General features: G+C 43.2%; 1 protein-coding gene across 2 annotated transcripts in view; it reads left to right on the top strand.

Annotated features, from left to right (window-relative positions):
• Window positions 1–13,382, top strand: part of CLMP (CXADR like membrane protein) — a 104,269-nt gene extending 90,887 nt beyond the window's left edge. For both annotated transcript variants that reach the window (XM_057747936.1, XM_057747938.1), the window contains exons 4-8: window positions 9,164–9,365; window positions 10,043–10,210; window positions 10,688–10,810; window positions 11,375–11,516; window positions 12,461–13,382. In XM_057747936.1, coding sequence (XP_057603919.1) covers window positions 9,164–9,365; window positions 10,043–10,210; window positions 10,688–10,810; window positions 11,375–11,516; window positions 12,461–12,761 — 936 coding nt within the window. In that variant the 3' untranslated portion in view covers window positions 12,762–13,382. The remainder of the gene's footprint in view (window positions 1–9,163; window positions 9,366–10,042; window positions 10,211–10,687; window positions 10,811–11,374; window positions 11,517–12,460) is intronic.
• The last annotated feature ends 1,265 nt before the right edge of the window (window positions 13,383–14,647 follow it).

Here is a 14,647-nt window from a genome sequence, read left to right on the forward strand (position 1 = left end):
TGGCCTTAAATCTAAGCAGTTTATTGGAGAGCCTACTTCCTTAATCTCCTTCATCTTGTCTTAAACTTTCACTGTATCATGCTGCCTTTTTTTTCTTGAATACAAGGGGTTAATATTTGTTAAGTGTTTAGAACAGTGCCAAGTAGGAAGTAAATACCACATACATGTTTGTTAAATAAAAACAAAAATCCCTGACTCAGTGTATTGTATTGTGTTGGTGGATTTTCATGTCTACATCTGACTCACATGCTTGGGAATTCCCTTGTGGTCCAGTGGTTAGGACTCCACACTTTCATTCCCAAGGGCGCCGGTTTGATCCCTGATGGGGGAACTAAGATTCTGCAGGCTGCACGGTATGGCCAAAATAAAAAATACAAATAATTCACATGCTTGATCCTAGAGCCAAGCACTGTGCTGGCAGAGGAGCTGCTAAATGGTCATCAAGGGAAGGAACTGTGCCCTTTCTCAAACGTCGTCTCTTTAATTCTTACTATAAGCCTGGGAAGTTGGTAGGGTAAGGATTGTTATAGTAGTTTTCTTTTAATACATGAAGAAAATTAGACCTTACTTCATCTCCAGAAAATCTGTACTCTAAACCTTTTGGACTTTCAGGGACTACCCTGGTGCGCAGTGGTTAAGAATCTGCCTGCCAACACAGGGGAACATGGGTTCAATCCCTGGGCCGGGAAGATCCCACATGCCACAGAGCAACTAATGTGCCACAACTACTGAAGCCCACTCTGCTAGAGCCACAACTACTGAAGCCCACTCTCCTAGAGCCCATGCTCTGCAACAAGAGAAGCCACCACAACGAGAAGCCTGTGCACCGCAACAAAGCCAACTAGAGAAAGCCCGCACAGTAAGAAAGACCCAATGCAGCCAATAAATAAATAAAGTAATTAAAAAAATAAAATAGGGCTTCCTAGGCGGCGCAGTGGTTAAGAATCCACCTGCCAATGCAGGGGACACAGGTTCGATCCCTGCTCCAGGAAGATCCCACATGCCACGGAACAACTAAGCCCGTGTGCCAAAAAATAAATAAATAAAATAAAACAAAATGAAATAAACCTTTGGGACTTTCAAAGGTGAAGGCCTTGCCCAAGATGGATTTCAGAGTTCTGATCTGAACCCTAAGCCCGTGTGCCAAAAAATAAATAAATAAAATAAAATAAAATAAACCTTTGGGACTTTCAAAGGTGAAGGCCTTGCCCAAGATGGATTTCAGAGTTCTGATCTGAACCCTAGAGTTAAAGCCCTCTGCCCCTCCCCCATAGCTTGCAGTCTCTATTGAAAAAAAATGCAGACATTCAAGATAAACGTTTGCCTGGGAGAAAATACTGGAAATTTGATGGAAATCATGCCCTTCCTGTACTTTCCAGAATACTCCTTAGCTTGAAGACAGTGTTCAGGAGGCACTTCCCTGGGTGTAAGTTTGGGGGGATGGAATTTTTCTGGCTGGGGTAGGGAGAGAGCCTCTATTGGTATAACGAGGAGAATTAGCTCTCCTGTAGGCTGTTTCCCTGCCCTCTCCTGGTCTGTGGTCTCACTGAGAGTTCACCAGTGACTTAGCGAGTCTCTTGGAAGACAGGGTGGGAGGAAGAGGAGTTGTCATCAGAGGTGAGGCAGAACTTGAATATTAAGCTAGAGATCCAAGATGACACTCATTCATTTTACTCTGAGGTTGGTGGTATTTTACTGGCGTTCTCGGTCCTTGTGTTTCCATATGCACTATGTGAATAGCCTCATTCTCCCTCTGTGTTCCTGGTCTCTTGTTCATGCTTTCCGCGATCTTACCCAGTTTCCTGGCTTTAAATACCAATCACATGCTTACAATTCCCAAGTGCCTATTTCCAGTCCAGGCCTCACCCTGGAGCAGAAGACACGTATGCAGCTGCTTATGCCACATCTCCTTTGGGTGGCTAGCAGGTATTTCAAATGGAGTAAGTCCAAACCTAAACTCCTGACCCCACCCCACTCCACACACTCGGACCCAAACCTGCTCTGTGCCGTCTTCCCCATCTTGGTCGCAGGCAGTTCTCTCCTTGTGTGGGCTCATGCCAAGAACCTGGGAGTAGTCCTTGACTCCTCTCTCTTGTCGATGAAAAATTAATCAGTCAATCTAAGAAAGAACTGGAAAATTTTATTCGAGCCCAATTTGAGGATTATAACCCGGGAAGAACAACTCGGAAAGCTCTGCGTACTGGCCTGCCCATTAGAAATCAAGATGCAGTTTATGTAAGTTTTTTGAGACAGAGGGCTGTACACTAAAGGACATTATTGACAGTTTACATATTTCAGATTTAAGCACCATCATGGTGGGTCATGTGACCCTTTACAAGATCAAGACGGAATATTATCTCTAAGGCATTGTCTCGTTGATGCTGGGAGGATGCTGGGAGAAGGTTGCTCTTTACGGTTAAGCAGGTGTTCCTGCTGATGGGGAACGTTTGGTCAATGCATAACGCGGATACACAATGCACAGCCCGGGGAGAGGGGAGGCCAAAAGGCAAAGAAGAATTTTTATGTTTAAATTTTTTTTGTCTTGCCATAGAAATGAATTTCATTTCACACTCTCATGCCACAAACATTTCAATAAGGCAGTCAGTCAGTCTACTGGGAAATCTAGTAGGTTCTATGTCAAAATTCATTCAGAATCTGATGACTTCTTTCACTTCTATTGCTTCCCTTCCAGGCAGCGTATCTCTTGCCTGGATCTTCACTACAATAGCCTCCGGACTGGTTTTCCTATGTCCACTCTTGGCCTCCTACAACCTGTTCTCAAAACAATAATCAATCAGCCTTGACACTCTTGTGCTCAAAGCCCTCTAATGGCCCTTCATTTCCCTCAGAGTGAAAGCCATCATTACAGTGGCCCACGAGGCCTTATGTGATGTGGCCCCAGCTACCCGGCCTCCCTGCTGTTCCTCAAACATGCCAGGTGCCCTCCCACCTTAGGGCCTTTGCACTGGCTCTTTCCTCTACCTAGAACTCTCTTCTCCTAATAGCTCCCAGGCTAGGTCTGCGTCTCCTTCAAGTGTGTGCTCCAATTTCCCCTTCCAGTGAGGTCTACCTTGATGACCTTATTTAAACTGCAGTGTCTCCCTGGCCCACAATCCCCCTCCCCTGCTCTATTATTTTCATAGTATTTCACACTGTCAAATCTGCCATATAATGTTCTTCTATGTCTGTCTCCCATCACTAGAATACATGTGTCTTAAGGGCTGGATTTTCACACGTTGTGTTCCCTGATATCTTCCAAGTGCCTGAAACAGGTGCTGGCACATAGTGGAGGCTCAAAATTGTTGAATAAATGAGTGTCATCTTGGATCACTGAAGCTTAAGATTCAAGTCCAGCCTTTGGTCACATGTCCAGCTTCACCTATGGACGACTCTCCCTCCTACCCTTTCTTCTCTCTCCTAAATATTCTCTAACTGGCCGTGGTTGCCAATTTGCTCTATTTTATTTTTTTGGCTGCGCTGTGTGGCTTGCAGGATCTTAGTTCCCTGATCAGGGATCGAACCCGTCCCCACTGCAGGGGAAGCAAGGAGTCCTAACCCCTGGACCACCAGGGAATTTCCCCAATTTGCTTTAAAATGCCTTTGAAGAGTTGACCTCAGCCTTAGGGAGTCTGTCCCAGAGAAGCTGCTCCACTTTCCCCTCCACCCTCATCCCAGTAAGAAGGAAACACTCCCACAGTGCTGTTCCCAGTAGCCTTTCAGGTTCTCTAATGTAGTGACTCAGGGAGTTGAATCTGGAGACCACACCCTAAGGCAGGCGGCTGTAAGGGAGTGGGGAGCATGCGGGAAACAAGCCTTCACAGGATCGAATTCCCTTCATTGACATACCAAAGTGGCTTTCTCCCTGCCTGAGCCTGAAAACTTGCCCCTTCTCTGCAATACACCATAGGGAGGTGCCTCCTGAACAGCAGCTTTATGCTTAGAGTCCAAGTTTAATGGATATAAATTAGGGTCTAATTTTCCTCATGTATTAACTTCTGCAGAAATAGAAATTACTATGTGGAATGCTGCTGGTGATGCCAAGTTTCCCATCCATAGGATGCAAACGGTTCCTGTTCATAGAGATACAAATGAATTTTGTCCAAAGGAAGATGTAAATCTCTTTAATCCTCTGAACCTGCTGTAACAGCTTTCTGGTTCCATCATGAATTAATGACAAGTAAAATCTTTGATAGGTGCTTATTTTCTATGTATATGAGAGTCGTAATCTTACCTTTTTTTTTTTTTAAAGTTGTCCTTTAAAACTGTAGGGGAGGAAGAAAAATATCTTTTCCCCTCTACCCTTCTACGTGTTCAGGCTGGAGCACTGTCAGTTAGATTGACAAAAGACAGTTAACAAGAGAAGAGCAAACAGTTTATTAACCCATGCACTGTGTAAGTAACACCTGGGAGTATCCAGAGATGAGCAACTCAAAGAGTTGGTTAGAATTGGAGCTCTATGTACCTACTTTAGTAGAGGAAGAGAGGGGTACAAAGGGCACTTATGGAAAAGCAAATGACTTTTTGGAAAGATAAATGGGCCCTTAGAAGAATAGATGGGAGATATGCTAGCTTGTGACAATGCCTGTCTGGGTGTGATGCCTATCTCTGGTCTCCCAAAAGAGAAGATTAGAGTTGCCCTGGGAAAGGGGATTCATGGACACAAATAATTTTTTTTTTCAGATTTATGGTATTTATTTTTTTAATTAATTAATTAATTAATTTGGTTGCGCCGGGTCTTAGTTGCAATAGGTGGGCTCCTTGGTTGCAGCATGCAAACTCCTGGTTGTGGCATGCACATGGGATCTAGTTCCCTGACTAGAGAATGAACCCAGGCCCTCTTCACTGGGAATGCAGAGTCTTAATCACTGCGACACCAGGGAAGTCCCTGTATTTTTTTTATTATTAATTTTATTTTTTATTAATTTTTATTGGAGTATAGTTGCTTTACAATGTTGTGTTAGTTTCTGCTGTACAGCAACGTGAATCAGTTATATGTATACATATATCCTCTCTTTTTTTGATTTCCTTCCCATTTAGGTCACCACAGAGCAATGAGTAGAGTTCCCTGTGCTATACAGTAGGTTCTCATTAGTTACCTATTTTATACATAGTGGTGTATATGTGTGAATCCAATTCATCCCACTCCCCCCACCTTGGTATCCATACGTTATGGATACTTAAATTCTTTGGGGAGGCTCTGCTTTTAGGCAGATAAGGGATTTCAGAAGCAAAAGTGACTTCAGCTGAAATTAAACCTTGTGCATATGCACAGTGAGGTATTGGGAGGTGGCATGTTCTGGTTCCCAACAACACATAAAATTCATTTCTTTGTATTGCTCTCATCTCTAGAACAGTGCCAAGTGTAGAGTATATTTTCAATTAGTGTTTATTTTTAAATTTTTATTTATATTTATTTTTTTGGCCTCACGACATGTGGCATCTTAGTTCCCCGACCAGGGATTGAACCCGTGCCCCCTGCATTGGAAGTACAGAGTCTTAACCACTGGACCACCAGGGACGTCCCCAATTAGTGTTTCTTAAATAAACGACTGCGGGGTTGCAAAATTGCCTAGCCAAACACAGTCAACGGCAACAGACATACATAAAATCAGAGCGGCCAGAAGGACCTCCCGGACAATGCCCAGAATTATATAAAGGGGATCCAGCAACCTGTTTGCCAAACATCCTGTCTTTCACACGTTCTTCTCACATAAAAATGGTGTTGGGACTTCCCTGGTGGCGCACTGGTTAAGAATCTGCCTGCCGGGACTTCCTAGGTGGCGCAGTGGGTAAGAATCTGCCTGCCAATGCAGGGGACATGGGTTCAATCCCTGCCCCAGGAAGATACCACATGCCGCGGAGCAACTAAGCCCGTGCGCCACAACTATTGAGCCTGCGCTCTAGAGCCTGTGAGCCACAACTATTGACCCCATGTGCTGCAACTACTGAAGCCCACGCGCCTAGAGCCCGTGCTCTACAAGAGAAGCCACGGCAATGAGAAGCCTGCGCAGCACAATGAAGAGTAGCCCCCGCTTGCCACAACTAGAGAAAGCCCATGTGCAGCAACGAAGACCCAACACAGCCAATAAAATAAATAAATAAATACATACATAAATAAATTTATAAAAAAAAAAGAATCTGCCTGCCAATGCAGGCAACACAGTTTCAAGCCCTGGTCTGGGAAGATCCCACATGTCTCAGAGCAACTAAGCCCGTGCGCCACAACTACTGAGCCCATGAACCACAATGAAGAGTAGCCCCTGCTCGCCACAATTAGAGAATGCCCACGCGCAGCAATGAAGATTCAACACAGCCAAAAAATAATAATTTTTTTTAAAAAAATGGTATCAAGACATGCTATGGATGACAGTATTCTTAGTCTGAGTGTCATATCCGGGAGGGTTTCATAAGGAGTTAACGCTGATTTGGGGTTTAAAAGAAAATAGGGATTCTTTATGTGGAGAGATGGAGAAAAGGGAGTTTCTAAGTGGAAAAATGCAGTGGGCAAAGGCATGTGAGCACAAAGAATATGAAAGCAAGGGAAATAATGTACTGTGAGTGCACCCAGGAAAGTGAGGGGGACTAAATGGGAAGCGAGGTTGAGAAGGTAATGCAGAGGTCATTTTGATGACCCTGGACTCAATCTGGTCATCATTCAGAGGCAGCGGGGAGCCATGAGAGGTTTTTGATCTGGAAAAGAGCCAGTGTGAGTTTTACATTTTATTAACCTTAACTTACATTATTATGTAGGGTAGATTGTAGAGGACAGACATCCATAGTGGCCAGGCAACTGGAAATATAAAACTGGAGCTCAAAAATGTGTTGGTGATAAAGATAAGGATGTCAGAATTATCACAGTAGTGGTGTTGGTTGAAGTGAAGGGGCAAAATCGAATACTGAAAACATTTTAAGTGTATTATCGATTACAGTTTTGCCTTAATTTTCTCTTACTTGCTTCTCCCTCGTCTTTTCCCCCACAAAACTGTGAGGCCCTCAGGGTAGTAATTGTGTCATATTCCTGCTTGTTTTCCAGTGCTGACAAAGTACCCGGCAGCTGCACTCAATAAATATTTGTTAAAGAAAAAGAATATGCAGAGAAAGGATAAAACACTTTCTTCAGAGAGGTAGTAAGGGCAAAATGGATGATACTGAAAAGTTTTGACATAAGAGTGAGAGAACTTACAGCCATTTTATTGGATGGCTTCAAATCTTTTCAGGAAAGCATTTCCTGAGCTGCAGAGCGTCATGTGATTGACAGTAGGGTTAAGGGCTTAGAGGGAAACAATTCAGAACAGCTGCAGCCAGAAATGTGCTTGGGGGACTCCTATATGCTTGCTGCCTTTTTTTTTAGTGCTGTTCTGTGTGTCTGGAATGCTCCCTCCAGCAATCTTCTCCCTGCTTCTCTCATCTCTTTAGTCTACTCATCTTTCAAAGCCTAACTCAAATGCCACCAACTTTTCTGGGACATTCTCTCTTGATACAATTTCAAGTTAATCATTCCTTTTTCTATGTTTATACTTCTCTCCTTGTTAATCCCACTAGATTATAAATTACTTGAAGATAAGAAGAGGGTTTTACTTCATCTGAATAGCCTCCTCCTGACCTGATGGGGAGCAGTCATTCCATAAATGTTTGCTGATGTTTAAATCAAGTAAGTTTAGGAATATGATTGCTAAGTGGCAGGGAAGGCAAAATTGAAATTCTATGGCTTGAAGTCTTGGTAGATGAGATCAGCATGGTTTTTGTGATTAGCAGGAGATAATGGACTAAGAGAACCAGGAAAAGGTTAAAGAACTAGAGGTCGTGATGCAGGCAGATGAAAACTCAGTAAAAATCATGATTTTTTTTTTCCTGTTGGGGAAATCTAAACTTTGGTCTCCCTCTACTAGGGGAAACAAAGACATGAAGCTCATGTGTATTTTATGGAAGGAAAGGACACAATTTTTTCCCACCTAACTTACTAATCCACAGTGAAGCCAAAAAAAGAAGGAAAGCCAACAATGAATCCCTTAGTATCAGACCTGGATTTTAACCATTAACTTCTACCCCTTAACTTCAGCTGGACTCTAAGCTTTTGTAAAAACAAAACACATTTTTTCGTTTCACATTTTCTCCTTCATTTGCAAACTTTCTGGAAGAGCAGTTTCTGAGCAGCGAAATGAATGCAGGTGGGAAAAGGAGAGGTAACTGTGGCAACCAAAACAATGAACTGCGTGCCTTTAGATGGCCACATTCAAATCCTGGTTCTGCTACCTGCTTGTGAAACAGGGATAGATGACACCTATTTGGAAAAACTGTGTGAGAAATAAACTAGATGTAAAAGCACTTAGCACAAGGAGTGTATGTACTTTGACCAAATCATGCACAAGTGGTAGGAAATGCAAAAGTGAGAAGGTATGCAGGGGAAAGATAAGTCTCCTCCCCTCCTTAGCCCCATTCTCTCAGTTCCCCTCAGAGTCAACTTAGGACCATTCTGTGCATTTCCTTCTTTCCTGGACTCAGCTGTGAGAACTGAGTCTATAACTCAAATTTAAAATTCCTTGTAACACAGGGAACTATACTCAATATTTTGTAATAACCTACAAGGGAAGAGAATCTGAAGAAGATTATATAGATGTGTATATATGTATATAATATATGTGTGTATATATAAATCACTGAATTGCTATGCTGTACACCTGAAACTAACATGATATTATAAATCAACTAAATAAAAAATACACATATATAAATTTTTAAAATAAAAATAAAATTCCTTACCTATAAAATGGAAACGTTCTGAGCATTTAATGAAACAATTACTACTTCATAGTTAAAATGCTACACAAATATGAGGTGTTCTTATCCTTAGAAAAGGAAGGCCTAGACAAACACAGTGAATTTAACATTTAGAACAGAGATCTCTTGGACTCTTAGAATCAATCCCATGCTTGACTGCCTTGTTTCATTTCCTTTCCTCATCTTTTTTTTTTTTTTTTTGGCCTCACTGCACCGCCACATGCGGGATCTTAGTTCCCTGATGAACTCATGCCCCCTGCAGTGTAAGCACAGAGCCCCAACCACTGGACCACCAGGGAATTCCCATCCTTCCCCCATCTTGACCTCAGCAGGAGGGCAAGGCTGAAAGCCACACAGCTTGACTCTGCCTCCATCTGTCCCACAGGTGATCACTTACTCCAGCCGCCATGTTTACAATAACCTGACTGAAGAACAGAAGGGCCGAGTGGCCTTTGCTTCCAATTTCCTGGCAGGCGATGCTTCCCTGCAGATTGAGCCTCTGAAGCCCAGTGATGAGGGCCGGTACACCTGCAAGGTGAAGAATTCAGGGCGCTATGTGTGGAGCCATGTCATCTTAAAAGTCTTAGGTAAGACAGAGTGCCCTGGTAAATGCCTACATCTTATTAATAAGGTCTTGGTGAGGGATAGGCCTCCTGTTCCATACTTTGTATTATACAGATGTTACCTAGTCCAGTTCCCTGGGAAGAAGTGTGTATGTTTTGTATTTTAGCCATAATGAAGGAAAAAATATAATCACAATTTTTCATGGTAGCCCATTACAAAATTTAAATATCCTTTAATGTTTAACTAGTATTCTCATATTTAACAAATCTCTCAGATCTGATTTAATTCCATTTCTCTGTTTTGCAACAGCAAGAGCTACTAAGTTCTTAAATACTTCCAAGATAATGAACTTCTGTCCCTGTTTCATTATTCAGTTAAATCACACTCAACTTTCCTAAAATTTCCAATTATAAAATTTTTTCTTCTTTGAGAAGTGATGCAGGAGTTTCTGAGACAGTCTCTAAAAATTACAACAGCACCAATGGAAATAGCTGGAATTGGGTGTATATGTGTGCAGGAGATGGAAGTGGGTATATTTTGAGGGGATGATGTAAAGCTTGGAGATAATAAAGGCTATTGAATCCACACTCAAAAGTTGACCATATGGGTGGAAAAACCAGTCAACAGGATGTAGTTCTTCCACTGAATCAGGTATTCCGGGATCTTTGTATTTTTTTTTTTTTTTTTTTTTTTTTGCCAGTGAGACCATCCAAGCCCAGGTGTGAATTGGAAGGACAGCTAACAGAAGGAAGTGACCTGACTTTGCAGTGTGAGTCATCCTCTGGCACAAAGCCCATTGAGTATTACTGGCAGCGAGTCCGAGAGAAGGAGGGAGAGGATGAACATCTGCCTCCCAAGTCTAGGATTGGTGAGTTGTCTTTCTACTGGTCTACTGAGATAGCAGGAAGTACTCTCTCCAGGAATTCTAAATCTGGTTTTGTCAGCAACTCACAAGGTGACTTTGAATACACTGCTGGACCTCTATCAACTTCCATTTTTCATCCCTAACTGGGGACCAAAAAAAAATCTGTCTTTTCTTCCCTCAAATGGCAAAAATAAAAGTGGTAAGGAGATTAGAAATAAATGCATTCTATAAACCCATTATATCTAATTACTGTGTCTAGTATCCCTTAAATGTTTAGAATCTTTTGTAACTTTTGAGGATGCACTGCAGTTTAAAGAATGTTTGCCTTTCTTCCCACATTCCAAACAGGGACTGATTCTATCACTCATCCTTACCGAACGGTATTATATTGATAGAATCTTAGGTCAGTGACACAATAAAGTAAATGATAAAGATAGACCTTGCCACTAGGGGATTACAGTCATCTTTCTGCTTGTGCAGACTACAACCACCCTGGACGTGTCCTGCTGCAGAATCTCACCATGTCCTCCTCTGGGCTCTACCAGTGCACAGCAGGCAATGAGGCTGGGAAGGAGAGCTGTGTGGTGAGAGTGACCGTTCAGTGTAAGTACTCAAAGGGTTGGTTTGGTTTTGTCTTTGCACTGTGGTTCAGTGTAAAACATTTTTAATCAAAAGTAAGGCCAAATCTTTATCTCCAGAAGGACATGGCTATTACTGACATAAATTCAGTAGTTCCCAAGTAGTTCAGTAGTTCAAGGGTTGTATCTAACTCTATATTTACAAGTATGTGTGAATTTTCCAGCCCCCTAAAGAAATTTATTACATCCAGGAGGGGACCAAATGGAGGTTTCCTTTATAGATGTAAATTTCCCTTAAAAAGGGTAACTTCTACTGTTTTCAGAGCTTCTCCTGTGTCTGCTGTTTCTCAAAAATAATCCGCTAAAAATAATCCTAATGTCAACGAGGCATATTTTGGGGTGGCATATTCTGCTCCCCTTCAATATCAAGAGGGACAGTCATACACCAACAGAGGGTATATGGGGAACTCAGGAAGATAGATATAAAGATCTGGAAATACTCATCTTGTCCAGAGCTTATGTTTTTTAAGTCCATGTATTGCTTAGCTTATGTTTGGTTTTATTTTTGCTTTTGTTTCTGAGAAAACAGATGTACAGAGCATCGGCATGATTGCAGGAGCGGTGACAGGCATGGTGGCTGGAGCCCTGCTGATCTTACTCTTGGTGTGGCTGCTAATCCGACGGAAAGACAAACAGAGATACGAGGAAGAAGAGAGACCGAATGAAATTCGGTAAACCTCCCGCAAAATCCCCTTCCTCACCGAGGCTGCTTTTCTAGGGCCAGCTCCATAATGATCAGCCAACAAAAATGTCCCATTCCCTCTTTTTTTTTTTAAAGAAACCTAGCGTCTTTTTTTTTTTATTGGCTGTGTTGGGTCCTCGTAGCTGCACACAGGCTTTCCCTAGCTGCGGCGAGCGGGGGCCGCTCTTCCTTGTGGTGCTCAGGCTTCTCATTGCGGTGGCCTCTCTTGTTGCAGAGCATGCGCTCTAGGCACGTGAGCTTCAGTAGCTGCGGCACATGGGCTCAATAGTTGTGGCTCACAGGCTCTAGAGCGCAGGCTCAATAGTTTTGGCACACGGGCTTAGTTGCTCCACGGCACACGGTATCCCCCGGGGCAGGGATCGAACCCGTGTGCCCTGCATTGGCAGGACGACTCACCCACTGCGCCACCTAGGAAGTCCCCCATTTCCTCTTAACCTTAAATCTGTTAAAAGGATTATTCTGGTAGGTAAGGAGTTCCAGCCTAGGAGCAGGAGGACAGGTTTACCTTGACTTTCTTGTGAAACTATCCGCAACAGAGACTTAATAGATAAATTTTACATTACTTCTGATTGCCTCCCACTTATAAAGGACATATAATAAAGAATGGGCCTAGCTTACGGGCCATGAAAGGGTTTCCGCAGACAAACTCCAAGTCAAGGGAATTGCTGTCTAAACATGTGGTGAGTGTGCAATCCCCTAGAGTAACTGGGTTGACCTCCCGGCCAAGGTGCCGTACACTCACCCAAGCCTACCGCGAGGGCTCAGGACGCAGGGGAGTCTCTTTCTCTACGCGGTAACTCGAGGTTTCCAGCTTGAGTTGTTGGCCTGGCAACCTCAGAAAGCAGCAGCCACAGCGGAAGCTTTCACAATCCTATGGTCCTAAAATCTATTTTTGCTGTTTTTCCTCTTCAGAGAAGATGCTGAAGCCCCGAAAGCGCGCCTCGTGAAACCCAGCTCCTCTTCCTCAGGCTCTCGGAGCTCCCGCTCGGGTTCCTCCTCCACGCGCTCCACGGCCAACAGCGGCTCGCGCAGCCAGCGGACGCCGTCCACGGAAGCGGTGCCCCGGCCGGGGCTGGCCAACCACGCCTACGGCCCATTGGGGCCAGAGGCGAGACGTTCTGAACCAAAGAAAGTACACCACGCTACCCTGACCAAAGCAGAAAGCACTCCTAGCACGATCCCCAGCCAGAGCAGAGCCTTCCAAACTGTCTGAGTTCGAGTGGACTTGACTCTCAGGCTTTCCCAGGAGTCAGGACTCTTGTCGTCATTGATGCTCAGTCACCAGCCATACAACCCCCTCAAACCAAACAAGAGGTCATTTAAGTAGCAGCGACCACTGCACAGAAGAGATTGACACCAAAGAAGGAAAAGGATGTAAGCTGATCATCTCCAAAAAGGCACCTCACTGTGCCTTTAGACCCGAGTGGGGGGAAGGTGGGGCCCCAAATCTGCACATCTGGGGACCAGGACCTGTGCTGAGAAAGGCCGGGGATAGGGGAAGTGAACACACACAGAATTTCTCACTTGGGCTGTTTTGTATCAACACTTTGACTCACCACTGTCAAGGAATGAGGTGTTGTTCATAAATTTTCTATGCATTTCTGCAAACCTTCTGGATTATTATGATTATTCAGAGTCAAGCAGAACCCACAGCCTTATGTCACATCTATCTGCACCCTGAGAAACTCCAAGAAAGGAAACAAGTCTCTTCTATCTTGACCTGACTTCATTTACCAGAAAGTTTGTATATTAATTTCAAGAGGAGTTGAAATACTGGGAAATGGAGAATGATTTTTTCCCACTCTATTTACTAATCTTCCTACTTATATTGAACTAAAAATGGAGTCCAAAATTTATAACAAGGTACTGTGAAAAAACTTCCATTTTGATGTTCAGAGGACCACTGACAAATATCAGAAATATATGCTGGAATAATTGTGGATTTTCCCTCAAATCGGATGTCTCTAAGGACTTCCCTGCTGGATATCTCTGGAGCAAGAAAAAAATCACTAGGTGTCATTTAACAATCTCCTTGCAAAGAAGTCTTCTAGAGAAAGATCTTTTCAGGACAAACCATTACAATCTCTTCTTTCTGCAAACATACAAAATCAGAATTTCAAGACTGACTAGACTAGAAAGGGTTATTAGATCAGTTTTCTTCTAATATATCAAGGAGTGGCATGGGAAGTTCAGTACTGCATCAAAGTTGGAGCTTCCTCCATTTCTTTCATTTTGGGAGAAAGATGTGAACCTGGGACTTTTGTTGATTCTAGGCCTTAAATTATCAAAAAGATCAGGGATTGCCAGTGTTTCCTGATGGCACTGCATGGACATCATACCATTCCCTCCTGAGGGGTTGAGACAGAGAGGAAGTCAGTATTTTCCCAGTTTAGCCTCTAAGGAAGCCTAGCTCTGGCCTGGAAGAAGAGGAAATTAACATTTAGGGAAGAGATGGTGAGGATAACTAGTGGGTGGAAGGAGGGATCTGGGTTAGTACCTGTTCAATACTGTTGGCATCTTGGAAAGAATCAGCAGAAATGATTCACCAGGATAGCTGTCAGAAGAACTGACTCATGGGAAAAGAAAGGTGTCTGAGAAATAAAATGAAAGCAGCCTCCAATACAACTTGCCTTTTTAAGTTTTGACTGCTCTGCTAGTCAAATTCACCCTATGGCCAAGAATGCTAATCCTGAAATAGCCCCTGAAAGACTCTAAAGCAAGTGTCAATAGATCACCATTAGCAGAGCAAAATATTTCTTATTAGTAAAAGGGCAGGGAATTCCCTGGCAGGCCAGTGGTTAGGACTTCCCGCTTTCACTGATGAGGGAGTGGGTTCAAGCCCGGGGAACTAAGGTCCTGCAAATGTAAATACATGAATAAATAAAGTATCTAAAAAAAGGGGGGTGGGGGGAACAGCCAGCTACAGAAAAGAAAAAGTAGTGCTGAATGTGGTGATGAAAACCCTGTTTCTAAAATGGGAATCAGGTGCTTAAAGGGAAAAGGTCGATCTGGGATTTTGTCCCATTTCTCCATTTTTCATTTTTACATCTAATTCTCACACAGTATAAATGCATTTCCTTCCCAAGTCCTTTAAGAAAC

This window comes from Hippopotamus amphibius, chromosome 9 (assembly GCF_030028045.1).
Source record: "Hippopotamus amphibius kiboko isolate mHipAmp2 chromosome 9, mHipAmp2.hap2, whole genome shotgun sequence".
NCBI lineage: Eukaryota > Metazoa > Chordata > Mammalia > Artiodactyla > Hippopotamidae > Hippopotamus > Hippopotamus amphibius.